This window comes from Anastrepha obliqua, chromosome 1 (genome assembly GCF_027943255.1).
Source record: "Anastrepha obliqua isolate idAnaObli1 chromosome 1, idAnaObli1_1.0, whole genome shotgun sequence".
In the NCBI taxonomy this organism is placed as follows: domain Eukaryota; kingdom Metazoa; phylum Arthropoda; class Insecta; order Diptera; family Tephritidae; genus Anastrepha; species Anastrepha obliqua.
In genome coordinates, this window is record NC_072892.1 from 41,522,902 (window position 1) to 41,537,150 (window position 14,249).

General features: G+C 31.4%; 1 protein-coding gene across 11 annotated transcripts in view; it reads right to left on the reverse strand.

Annotated features, from left to right (window-relative positions):
- LOC129235624 (casein kinase I) overlaps positions 1-14,249 on the reverse strand; it is a 134,113-nt gene that overhangs the window by 34,990 nt on the left and 84,874 nt on the right. For 6 of the 11 annotated variants that reach the window (XM_054869559.1, XM_054869565.1, XM_054869554.1 and 3 more), the window contains 3 exons: positions 6,804-6,918; positions 3,970-4,238; positions 3,706-3,876 (listed from right to left, as the gene is read on the reverse strand). In XM_054869559.1, the coding sequence (XP_054725534.1) occupies positions 3,706-3,876; positions 3,970-4,238; positions 6,804-6,918 (555 nt within the window). Of the gene's footprint in view, positions 1-2,192; positions 3,001-3,705; positions 3,877-3,969; positions 4,239-6,803; positions 6,919-8,489; positions 8,642-14,249 lie in introns of those variants that run through there. The other 5 variants (XM_054869556.1, XM_054869563.1, XM_054869558.1 and 2 more) reach the window with 3 other exon arrangements.

Here is a 14,249-nt window from a genome sequence, read left to right on the forward strand (position 1 = left end):
CGAAACGATATTGATACATTTATCTATTATTGCTTCGGAAGATATAATCACAATCATCCTGGTCTTATAGGTTTCTCGTGCGGTGTATTATACCTATAACAGTTTGGGCAAAAATAAATTCATTGTTTTCTCGGTAGATGGTTTTAGTGATTGATATCTCGTAAATAATCGTTCAAACAATTTAATGTTTATGCTCGTTGTCATGGTGACATTTCACACTAAAAAATTCGTTTGCTGTTTTGCTTTGGTTTGTTCCATTTAGGAAACAACTTTGGAAGTCAACAAAGAGAAAATTCCGTACAGTTTATAGTTTTTCCGATAAAGACGAAAATGCGTGCAAAGCTACTGAAATTGTGAATGGTGTTTATGGTGCCGATACTGTAACAGCTAATTACGCGCAATTTTGGTTTCGACGTCTTCGTTCAGGCATTTTTGATGTGAAAGAAAATGTCGACAATCTCGATAAAATCACAGAAATAACCGAAGTTGACCGGCATGGCATATTAGTACGAGTAGTCATAGCATCGCCCAGGAGCTAAAGATCGACCATGCAGCAGTTTTAAACCATTTGTTTATAATGGATTTATTTTTCCTTAAAATAATATTTCTAGAGTTAAAATACATTGGGTTACAGCGAAAGTTTTGTCGTATTTTAAAACAAATATTTGAATTCATTTATAAAAATATATGTTTAATATTAATCAATTTTATATGCTCCGTTATTTGTTGCAACTTGCTGCCATCTCTTAGGTATTCTGTGAATTCCTGTTTTGTAGAAGTTCTCGTACTTGGAGTTAAATATCCAGCATCTGTCTTAGAAGCACTTTCAAAAGACTTGAATTTTTTTCCCGTTAGATAATTTACAGAGACCTGAAGAGGTAATAATCAGATGGTGCAATGACAGGTGAATACCGTGGCTGACTAAGGACTTGCCATCCTAACGCATGCAGTATTTGCTGTGTCACCATTGCAGTATGCGGTCGAGCATTATCGTGGTGGAAACTATTTCTTTTCTGGGCGCTAATGCAGGCCTTTATTCTTTGATTGCTACATTCAATTTAGCCAGCTGATTGCAGTACCGATCTGCGTTGATGGTTTTTCCGTCTCAGCAACACTGGACCTTTCCTGTCCCACCATAAACAAAGCAGTACTTTTCGTTGATAGACACTTGGCTTCGGAACTGTGACTGATGATGTTCGTGGTTTGCAGTAAGATTTTTTTCTCTTAATATTCTCGTAAAGAATTCACTTTTCATCTCCAGTAATCAGCTTGTCCAAAAACGGCTCCACATTGTGGCTAATCAGATGTGATGAACACATTCTTACACGATCGGACAAATTATTTTCCGTGAATTCATGTGGAACCCAAACACTTTACTTTAACACAAACCCAACATATTTAATGTGATGACCAACAGTTATAGGATGAATGCCAAACTCTTCTGTAATTTCTCGACTTGTTAAATGTGGATTATTTTCCGACTTGGATCGCAACGATCTTGGATGGTCGTCGACAAGTACGAACATTTACAATATGTTTTCCAAATACCGCACGTAAATTTTTACATGCAACCGATTTATTGCTTACTTTTTGGAATTCATATAAAACGCGGTTTCGTAAATGCACTTGATCTGCTGACATGCTTTTCACTTTAACTATCACAAGTAACTTATGAACGTTAAAAAAGGACTAATTTTATATTGTACAGCAGATAAAAAAACAAAAAACAAATGTTAATGACTCACTAGCCAGATGCTGTTTTTTTTTATTTACAAGAAAAATCAACTGCCTATTTAAAATATGACTGAACTTTCTCTAAAACCCAATAGTTGCTCTCGGTTTCAATTTCTCTAGACATTTTTTGAACCATTAAAATCTTTGCGATATGAGACAATACGACACTTTCAACACCTTGTGCACCATCGAACAGTTAAGAAAAGTTTATGAAAAAATATATAGAAAAAAAAATCATCTAACCATTGTTTATACTAATTAATAAACAATATTTTGTGTCACGTGAAATTTTTGAAACATTTTTTAAGCCCCCCACTCCATTTGATTTGTTATTATTGTAATTGCAGACGCATTCTTCCTTGCTTCAAATTTACTTTAAGAAAAATGCAAAAAATAAAAATATAAACACAAAACTAACAAATAATTGTCTTACAATGAATAGAGTCACGCATTACTGATTTCAATTTCAAAATATATGTATGTATGTATTTTTTATTTTTTCATTTAAAAGAAAAAATAAAATCCAATGCTAATGCATAGCTTCGAAGTAGTCCTTTATAGTTATAGGTTTTGTTTTCGTTTCTCGTTCCTTGAGATTTTAGTACCATTTAGTTTATATTTTATATTTGGTTGTTTTTTGCAATTAATTATATTTTAATAATATAAAATTAATAATTCTATACAAATAGATACTTAAATTGTGGTGTGAAAGTAATTATTTCTTTTTTTATATTTGATTTAGAGTATAGTTTGAGATTGTTTGGTTTTCAAAGGCTAGTTTGAAAATAGAAAAATGAAGGAATTTTTTTCTGTTTCACTACATTATTGTAGGCTTATCAAAATATGTACATAATGATTTGCGCGTATAATGTGTTTCGAGGATATCTTTCAAATATTGACCCTTTTCATACAGCTTTCGGTTTCGCTTACGCCTTTCATCATGCTCATTATACTTCCTTGATTAGTAGACCAATTTTGACAGCACATACACATACATACACAAAAACATGTATACAAGACGATGAACAGCAGGAAGTACTAGTGACAGGAGTAGTAGTAGTGGTGATAATATTTTCAATGAATTTTATTTCGGAATTGGTTTCGGGATTGCTGCTTTTGGTTTACGATACTAGACATGCAACTGGAAAATGCACCGCTGGTTATATTTATTGGCTTCTTGTAGTATCAATTCTATTGGCGTTTAAAGACAGCACACAGTCTTAAATTCTAGTTCAGAATATTTGCCAACTTTCTTGTGCCTGAGCCCTTTTGTTTTGGGGTTTTTTTTGTTTTTTTTTTTTTGCAATGAGGTATTTGATTGTGAATATGATACATATATATTTTTTACATATGTTGTGAAAAAAGAGAAAAACATAATTAATTTAGTGCAATCAGTTAGAAAAAATGCAATCAAAATTAATGGCAAAACTGCAAACACATTTAAAATTATTTGTTGAAGCAAACCCAAGAAATTTATTGGCCAACAAATCACAACAAAAGACCAAAAATGAACATTCACAAAAACAAAAAAAATTTAATTTACAAAAACCAAAACATGAAAATTTAGAAGAAACAAAATGAAAATTTACAAAACAAAAATTAAAATTCACATAAACAAAGGAAAGTTCTCAAAAACAAAAAAAAAAAAAAAAATATCTAAAAAACAAAAGCCAAAAATGCAAGAAAAATTATACTAGTTTTCAATATCATAAACTCATAATTACGCATGCATTAAATTATGCAGATGCATAGAAAAATTATGATTTACATGCGCATTTGTATGTATTATGTCTGTTTTCATTATGTCGCAAATAGTTTACCCCCCACTGCATTGTAAATATATTATCTTAATATAAATTTGTATACAACTCGAATACAGAAATTCAAATATCATATATGTACAAGCATATATGCGCGCACAGATGATAGGAAGTATGTGTATGATAAGGAAAAAAACAATTTTTTATATACCATTGTCTTCCCTGTCCAGTCGAATTCTCCATCATCCACATAGCCCTTACGATCGAATAAGTCTTGAAACAGTCTTCGCAGAAACTCATAATCGGGCGTCTCAAAAAAATCTAATCGCCGCACATAACGCAAATAAGTTGCAAATTCTTCGGGGTGTCCATCGCAAAGCACCTGTGAATATAACATTTAATAAAAAAACATCCATTAATTATTTACATTTTTTTTTCGTTTGTTTATACATTTAATTGCATATCATTAGTTTACCTCAATGGGTGTTGCACGTTTTGTATCACCAATTTTTTGATATCTTTCTTTAAGTGTATCAGCCTTAAGGCCTTGCCACGGCAGTGAACCTCTTAAGAAATACATGAACATATGTCCTAATGCTTCTAAATCATCGCGCCTTGATTGCTCTCTGCCCATGTGTGTATTTATTGACATATAACGTGCGGTGCCGGTGAGAGATTTATGCTCCCGATATGGTATATGCCTATTTGTATCTAAATCAATGTATTCTTTGGCCAAACCGAAATCTGTTGAAAGAAGAAAAAAAACAAATTAGAAAAAATTATTAGTAATGTGTACAGAGAAGATATCATCAGCAAAGCCAAGTAACAGTTTTCAAATGTTTGGAAAAGGTCTGACCGTAGTTTGAGTTATACGTCTCTATGTGAACTCTTATTACTAACGGAATATTTTAAAATTTTAAGGCAACCAAACGAAGAAATGTATCATGGAGTAGGGATAAAGAACGTATTTTATATGGTCATCGATTTTTTTTCAAAAATAATTTCACAATAGTCGCATAATTAAAGAGGGTCAAGTAAAAACTCCAGTTTCTAAAAGCCTTACGCAGCCCAATAATATGCAACTAATTTTATTTGAAATTACTTTTGAAAGCGTTGCATACTTTTAGACTCGAAGGTGGTACGCAAGATCCAATTAATTTAGCAATAGTTGGTAAAGAAATTTTACTATAAGAAAATAATTGGCACCAAATAAAATAAATTTAATTTTACATGAGGTCAAATTTCCCAACCGAGTTTATCTAGATTGGATCGAAACTCCCGCTTTTTGTCGTCATACATTCCCCGCTACCAATTTCTGTATATTAAAAAATCTGTACAGGAACATAACACGCCCAAAATGAACATTTGGTAGGTTAGAAGTATATACTGCAATTCTAAAATGTATGCACTTCTTTTGGCGCTATTCCATTTTTGACTCCGAAGACCAAAAAAACGTGGCTTTTAATGGGAAAAAAGTTTCTCAACTGTTCTTTTGCTGTGCAGCGAAATATTTTATGTTGAATTATTGTTTACTTGAACAATTTTTTTTTTTTTTTCATAACCGGTATTTGTTAGATTAGTTTATGACAAAAGACGAGAAAGCGCAGTTAGAGGCCCATTCCGCTAAAAAAACTAGGTTAGGAAAATTACCATTCAAAATTAATAGGAGTAAATTTGAAACTGATTGTTTGCTTATGATTATGCGTCTTGGTTTTTTATATGTATGTAAAGGGTTTTTCAATAAGAGGTGTTATTTTGATAGAGAGATCAACGGTTTCGTTGCTTGTGTGGCACGTAGCGCCGTCTTGTTGAAAAAAAAACGTTGTCTAGATCAATACCATCCAATTCCGGCCATATAAAATCGTTAATCATCTCTCGATAGCGCAATCCATTCACCGTAACTGTTGCTCCAGCTTCATTTTCGAAAAAGTAAGGTCCAATGACTCCGCCGGACCATAAACCGCACCAAACAGTCACACGTTGAGAATAGAGAGGTTTTTCAACAATAACTCTTGGATTTTCTGAGCCCCAGATCCGACAATTTCCGGATCATTTACATGCATTTCAACGACTCAATCAGCAAACACACGACGTTGTTGATGATCGGCCGGCTTGAGTTCTTGTTTAACTGGACTTTATAAGCCTTAAGACCCAAATATTTATGCAAAATACGGTGTAATGCCGTTTGTTGAATGCCTAATTCCAAAGAATGACGAAGAATCGACAAAGCTGGGTTTTCTTCAACACTTTCGGCCACAACAGCAATATTTTCGGCCCAAAAATGTTCGAGTTTTACGAAACGTCTCTGCCAAATTTTCACCATTTTTATAGTGAATTTTAATAATTTCAATGCGTTGTTTAAACGTGTATTGTTCCATTTTTATTAATGGCGTAGTTTTTACTTACCAAATATCAAAAAATGACAGCTTCAAAAGTGATATTTACCGAAATAGCGGGCTATGTTAGCGGGCGGGCCTGTTATTGGAAAACCCTTTATATATAGTAGGTATTTATTTTCTCCTATTAGTATGCAGAGACAGTTTTATTTATCTTGAATTCTTTGGACTATTTTCTAAACTGAAAATTTTTTAATTGGCTTATGATTAAAAAAAATATATGTAGCATCTAAATTTTGCTTATATTTTCATTTCTTTTTTATAATCAGGGAAGTGAAATTTTTACTTGTTAACTGTTTTAACTGATTGTGTTTCTAGATATTTCGATTGTTCCTCGTCCAATGTTATGTATCGAATTTTTTTATGTTAAAGTAAACATTGTGTTTTATTCACATTTTTTTTAATTCTGTTTTTTTTTTTGTCACAAAAAATTGGTTTCTTTTTTTCAAATATACATATGTATGTTTTTCTGGTTTTCCAAATATATATATTGTATATATATATATATATATTGTTTTCCAAAATATTTTTTTTTTTTTTTTTAAACGTGTTTTTCTGGTTTTTTTCTTAATACTTTTTGTGCTTCAAAAATACGTGTTTTCGTAAACCTTTTGTTTTTTTTCTGGTTTCAAAAATATATTATTTAGTATATATATATTTGATTATTGTTATTCAAAAATATTTTTTTATTGTTGTTCAAAAATAATTTTTTTCCCACAATATTGATTTTCAAAAAAAATGTTTTTTTTTTCAATATTATTATTTTTTCTTTCTTTGTTTTCGAAAATATTTTCGAATAAAATATATTATTTTATCGACCTAAAAGCATGCAACGAATATTTTGTGTTGGAATTAATTTTTAAGTTTAATATTGTATTTATTTCAAACCTAATTTGGTTTCTTAGTTACTCACCAATTATGTGTATAATTTTTTCCCGCCTCGTCGATGTTCTGCCTATGAGGAAGTTCTCGGGTTTCACATCCCTATAGATTAAGTGCCGACTATGAACATATTCGATCCGGTGGAGCTAATTAAGTGCGATGAGTTTTGAGTCGGAGCAGTTGATAAAAGAGAGTTGGGTATTAGTGGCATATTCAAGAAAAATGTAAAAGATTTTTTGATTCGATAATATTTAGGACATGCTAAAGACAAATAAATTATATGTACGCTATGTATGCTATAATTTGTTTCGTTTCGCAATGAAATTAATATGAAAAAAATGTGAGCAGAAAATAAAGCATAAATGCTCTTAATTTAAACAAAAAGTAATGATATTAAATTTAACAAAAAATTATGTTGATAAAATAATGCTAAATGATACAAAAAAAAAACAAAAATGCTAACGATTTTTTCCAGTGTCTCAACTAGCGCATATGCTGATAGTGAAAATAATGAGTGACTTAAAAACAAATAAATACTGCTGTTTTTTGTGCAAACTTAGTGTCTTAAAATCGCGTTTTAGAGTATAATAATAATTTGAGAATATTAAAAAAAAAAGTATACGATCGACAGTGGCTTGATACAGATAAATGAAATAACAAAAACATTAAAATAAAAATTAAACACGCAACTAAACAACGACGTTTTGTCAATCTAAATCAAATATGTTTCAATTCAAATGCAATATAATTTTGTTTTTTTAACTGCTAAGTTGGCATGCAAGCGAAAAATGCGAAAATGTAAATATGCTACGCTCTAAAAACTGAACAAACTACGTTTTATGCAACGAAAGTGTTTTCATTAACTATTTTTTGATATGTCCTCCAGATAGATTGTGATTTCTACAACTTTTTTATTTTATGCTGTTTTTCCTCTTTCAAAATGTCAGCGCTTGGTTTGATTTAATAATAAAATCGCTCGCTCATCGAATGCCCTTGGCTAGCGAATACTACAACCGCAGCTGGGAGCCAAGTGTTAAACCGCCACCCAAATAACAAACCTACAAACCAATTGCAAGAACGCATGCATACACACGGCCCCGACTCCTTCACGCACTCCCCACACATACAAATGTACACGTTGAAACTAGTGCAAATACAGGCGCGTTACCGAGGAGCTGATCTCAGCAGTAAGGGGTTACTAAGCCTAAAGTGTACTTTTAATGGGCTTAAAGATGTATTTATTTATTATTGGAAAACCCATCTATACTTTTTACTTTCCAAGGTTTTTGCATGACATATTTTTATTTTATTTTTTTTTTGTTAGTAGCAATTGCGCAAATAAATGATAAACTGAGGTGTAATAATAAGCAGTCAATAATGTATAGGCAAAGGCAAACAAACAAAAGTAGTTAAAATAATTGAAACTTTAGGTGAATTCCGTGTTATTGGTATTTAGTAGTGCTGGTGAGGGTAAATAGGCTTTTGGACTTAAAAAAAAAAATTATATGTATATATTAATGATATTAAATTAGCGCAGAAAAACCATTAGCAACCGGGTAGTTAATTACCATTATTCAAATAATTGCAAAATTTTAATTCTTAGACGTTTTGCCTTATTTTAGTTGTTTTAAAGTTCTAAATGGGTTTTTTGTTATGCTTATTACTTTTTTCATTTGTATTTTTTTTTTTTTTTTATTAAATTGTGGTGTGTACTTACTAATTGTATAGCTATCAGTAGTACTGTCTTCAAAGTGAATCGCCTGCCGCATATATCAAATAAATCTTCAAGTGATGGACCGAGCAATTCCATAACAAGTGCATTGTACTTGCCGCATGGCCCGAAGTAATATACTTCGGGTACACCCTCTGCTATAATAATAACAATTCAAGAATAGCACACTTTAACTTTCTTATTGTAAAAAACACAACAAATGAAAAAAATGAATATTATTATTTGTTTTTTTTTTTTTGTAAGATTTTGCAACACAAAAAATATATGTGGTAGGTATTGTTGATGTGGGAGTTGTTATTATTATTAAAATTAAAAAAGAGAAGTGAAAGTTATTGCTGCGAAAATATTATCCTGACAAAAAGAAAAACAGTTAAATAAAATTATATTCTTGCTTTCCTAACAATTTGGCAAATTTTGAAGATTTATTTAATAGCATTGAACTGTACAAGACGGATTTGGTGGTGTTGGTAGTAGTGATGATTCTGTTAATATTTGGCTACGTATGCTGCTAAGTACGGCTGCTAAGTATTTATGGTAAATTTAGTCGAAGATAAAAAGGCTCAGGACGTAACAGAGTTCAGGAACGCAAAGGGGGAAAACAACTCAAAACCATTGCGGTTGAAGGCGGGAGCAATTTTAATAAGCACAAAAATATTAATATATTTACAGCGAATTTTGGAAGTTGAGAATGATAAGGAGAAAGGTTATAAGCATTTTGGCTTTATAATGATGTTAGTAGGTACAAACGAATTTTGCATACCTAACAAAAAAAAAATTTTTTTTTTTTCAATCACAACAAGAAGATATGTACATATGTATGTATAATATAAAACGCGCTTTCATATAATTTCCCGACATACTTCCTCTTCTAAGGACAGAGTGCTTTTCGAAATACCTTTTCTTTTTGTTTTATTTTTACATTTTTTATGGTAGGACGCTAATTTTGTTACTTCATTAAAATTTATTTTCGTAATTAAAAAATAAGCTTCACTTTTCTTAAAAAAAATGCGCCTCAAAGTTAGCGCTTCTGCATACACATCAAAAAATAGAAATTCTCGAAGCATTTCTCGAAAAAGTCTGCTTCCATCAGCTCACGCACTTACTACTTATACACCTAATTACTGGATATATTTATTAAAGTTATATGTATACCTACTGTACTCGTATAGTATAGTAAGTGAATTGATATACTACATACTACTCATATAGCAACAACAAGTCATACGGTAATGAATAAAAGTATGTATGCTATTTTCAGTACAGAGCTGGCTTTATTACTCAACTATGTTAAATATACGTGTCTTGCATAGCATACTTCTTGGCGACTGTTCACGATATATTTCAATTCAAATAACACAGAATCAATAAAATACAAAAAAACCAAAGGTACCTCTAAACGATCGTTCAGCTTATTTTTAAATTCAATAAACAAAAAAAAACGCATATAAAAAAATGACAAACCAAGTTTCTAATCAGAATTAAGGAATGCAATTGGAATTTTTCCTACAAATGGACGACTCCCCTCTATAGATCTATACAATCTTTCAACGGCAAATCTTTTCTTTAAAAGGCTTTTTCCAACAAAGAAGTGTCTCCCAAGCCCCAGCGTTTTATTACTGAAAACTTTTTCATCTAAGAAAGACTTTTCCAGCGAATAAGTGTGTTTGATGATTGCTGATACCATACGCTCAGGCATACACAATTCTTTTCTGGCTGTTGTGGATTACTTTAGAGAATTCTACCAACTCTAATGTAAAAAAATATACAAGAATCGCCTTACCTGCGCTGTTGCCATTTCTTCGACCAAATAAATTTGGTTTTTGGCTCTTTTTTCAAATTTTTGAGCGAGCCAATGAGTACACTGTTGCCAACTTTCAAGCAAAAATGGCACGTTTCCCCACACTTCGTGCATACAAAGAATTTTTTGTTTTGTAAATGATTTGTTAACCTTATAGTAATATTTGACTGCTCAACTATTTAATATATTGCGTTCATTTGTCGTAAGTGCGCAAATGTTAACAATTTTATAGAAAGTAAGAGTTTTCAAATATAAAATTTTAGTCTCAAAATGAGAAGCTTATCATGGTTTTTTAAAGGGTTACTATTTTTAATGGAGACGAATCAAAATAGGCGCTGATCTGAACTAAGACTGTTGCCAATTTTCACAACACAAATGCTAGTAAAATTTTTTTGATAAGTTCTTATCACACCGCTTTTATCATAATCATCCACAAATTTATTAAAACTCTTGCTGAAAGCTGCTAACGTTACGTACCTCAAGTAACCATATATCACAACGGACGAATTTTGAATATTTTTCCAAGTGTGCCCCAAGCTAGGGCAGCCATTTAACCTAACATAACTATATACATATTCTTATACGAGTTGAATTCTAAATCATTATCAAAGAATTCATTGCTGATAATTTTCTAAACGAAAAAATCGCATTTCAGTTTTAGCTCCTATCAGCTGATTTCACTTATTGAAGAGATTTTATTATACTAAGATGTTTCCTATTCTAAGTTTTGCAAGGTCTCCTTTAACCTTTCAGCGACATTAGAATTTAGGAATATAGTTTCCCATTAATTTAATACTATGCTACTACTACTAAATTGCAACTCTTTTTGGTGTCACAATAATGTATAAATACAAACCAACTATGTGCACTTCTGCCTAGTTTCATTGTTGTTTATTGAACGGCATATTAACGCAGATATTTCATATGCTTTCATTTCATTTGTGATATTTACTTACTTCGTTGATTCCCTGACAATATTATAAGTGAGATATATCAGCGATGTAAAGCAGATAAATGATGCGTTGCCCATTTTCGATAAGAAATCTATGCGTAGAAATCTGATATTTTATTTTTATTGGTAAGTATTTTTATAAATATAAATACATCTTTTTGGATAAAATTTAAACGAAAAATTTCATCTCTTGCTTTAAGACAAGCAATTTTCACTTGCAACGCTGTGATCGTTTTCTATGATAATTTAAACGAAAGCTCCCTTTGCTTTTTTTAGGATCAGCAATTCTCTCTTTCTACGGCGGCCGCCGTAGCCGAATGGGTTGGTGCGTGATTACCATTCGGAATTCACAGAGAAATCGTTGGTTCGAATCTCGGTGAAAGCAAAATTAATAAAAAAAAAAAACAAAAAAAAAAAAATTCTAATAGCGGTCGCCTCTCAGCAGGCAATGGCAAACCTCCGAGTGTATTTCTGCCACGAAAAGGCTCCTCATACAAATATCTGCCGTTCGGAGTTGGCTTGAAACTGTGGGTCCCTCCATTTGTGGAACAACATCAAGACGCACACCACAAATAGGAGGAGGAGCTCGGCCAAACACCAAAAATGGGTGTACACGCCAATTACATATATATATGTATATGTATATATATTTACTACGACCATTGGTAAAAACTCAGGAGCAGCTCAATTTGAAATTGGCATCATTTATGTGCCAACCTTTATTTTTGGTAATCATATTGAATGCAATTAATATTCAAAAAAATCGAGTTTTATAATGTTTTACTTTTTACATAAAGATGCAAATGCTAAACGTTTGCCATTGAAAAATTTGTTCAAGCTTGTATTAAAATTGAATTATAATTAATATGACAATATGTAAAAGGAAAATTTATTTCTTCAGCGAAAGTTGTATAGAAAGATGTAGAAAATATTTACATATCTACATTTCTTTTCTTTTCCGTTTCCACTGTTATTAGAAAGAAATGCTATGACATCCCCAATATTTTTTCATCCTGTACATGCCTTCTGACTTCTTATTTTCTTTTAATTTGTAGTTTGTTGAATGTTTTTAAAATTTGTAAAGTATTTTTAAAAATATTTTATATATAATACATAGTTAGAAATGAATAATAACGGTTTAGAAATAAAGATATTCACAAAGCTGGTTAGATTATTAGTTGATTAAAATGCTCAGAAATTTATTAAACTTTTTTTCGTTAAGGCAACTGTACGACTAACTGTGAACTCAAAAATAAAAACTTATGTACATTTAGAATATCAAAGTATTAACTTTAGAAAAAGTTTTTTTTTCCTTACTACTATACATTCAAGAGGCCCTATGTCCCCACGAGGATGACAGGCACTAAGAAGAAGAATATTCATTGTGTACCTGATTCGAGTAAATAGAAGGAAGAGTAAGAAACCCTTCTAAGAAAATATAATTTTTTCTGGTAAAATTCATATTTACGCTCTTTCAATATTTATGTTCTTTTTGAACTGTGGTATCGGTCACTCACTGCTGTTATTATTTTTTTGTTTTTTGTAAAAATTCTATTACTTTCTGATAAGCTGATACGACAAGTAACAAATCTATGTCAAAACTTAGGCGCAATTAAAGCATTGAGACGGCATGATTCCCTTAGGCGAAAAGGAAAAGGGTGCGAATAATGGAAAAAGTGACCGAAAATTGGCACCACCATATATCACCCTCATTGCATGGTTCTAATAAGGAAAAAATAAGGCTCTATGATCTTAACATTTATTTATTGTATGTCCTTCAGCTCAAAGATAGAACTCTTAGAATCTATTGGGCCGATAAATGTATTTGTACTTAAAAAGAGCTGTTTTCTATGCCAAAAGCTTCCAAACTTCAGAACGATATTTTCTGGTCAACGTTCTGACTGGGTGATATGACTGCAACTACTGACTCGTATATAAAACTGCAATAGTTAAATATTTCTTTTGAGCTTTCCAATGAAATTCCGTGTAGCTTCAACTTTCATTTCATAAAAGTGTGTAAACTCTAGTTCAAAACTGCGTTAACTCAACTTTCTTGGTTTAACAGGAAATTGTATGTCAAAATTTTTTACAAGACAGTCTTAGAGGCAACCCAGAGGCGTAGCCACATACAGAAAATTACATGTCCCTTTATTTTTATTGTAACATAAATATATACGAAATTTTCTGCAATACGCGAGGTACTCCCATTATTTGGAGATAACAAATACTAAAAAAGCAAACCAAGAACATGAAACTTGCAGATGACTCACTTTACATAAAAACGTAAGCAGCTCTGGTGGTGATTTGCTCTCAGCAAACCACAAATGTTAATACAAATCAGCTGTTTAAGTTAACTCTACTGCTGGTGGAAACCTTTGTTATATCCGCAATCTAACAGGGATGTTAACTGCAGTCAAGTTATTAGTGGAAATAGCTAAGCATATTTATTTAACTATGTATAAGTATTTAAATTTGGCGAGAGAGAAACAAGAAAGTAGTCAGACAGCAGTTGGAATATTTCAACGAAGAGTTAGTTAGTATTAAATAAAGGCTCTTTCAAAAGACGCGCATAGATGCTGTTTTAAAATAAAATATGTCACAATTTAGATTCTTTGAGGCATCACTACTTTTATTCAAAATATGGCTCTTAATAATTATGTATATGCGGAAAATTACTTCATGTAAATGTTCACCATGAGCACGTTTATAGGTAAAATCCGCCAAACAGTCGACTCATTAATTAATTTTAACGTGTTGCTCTACCGTGTAAAATTGTACATCTGTCTACCTGACAAAGATGACATAACAAAAAAGTGCAGTCTAGGAATTATTCACCACTGGCATCTAGGCGTCACTTTTGAAAGACACTTTCTATTTTAATTCCTTCGAGTCAAATAAATGAAGCATCTACTTATGTATATAAATTTATATAAAAAAAAAATATATATATATATAAAATTTTTCTTTACTTAAAAAATGTATCCATGAAGTCGCA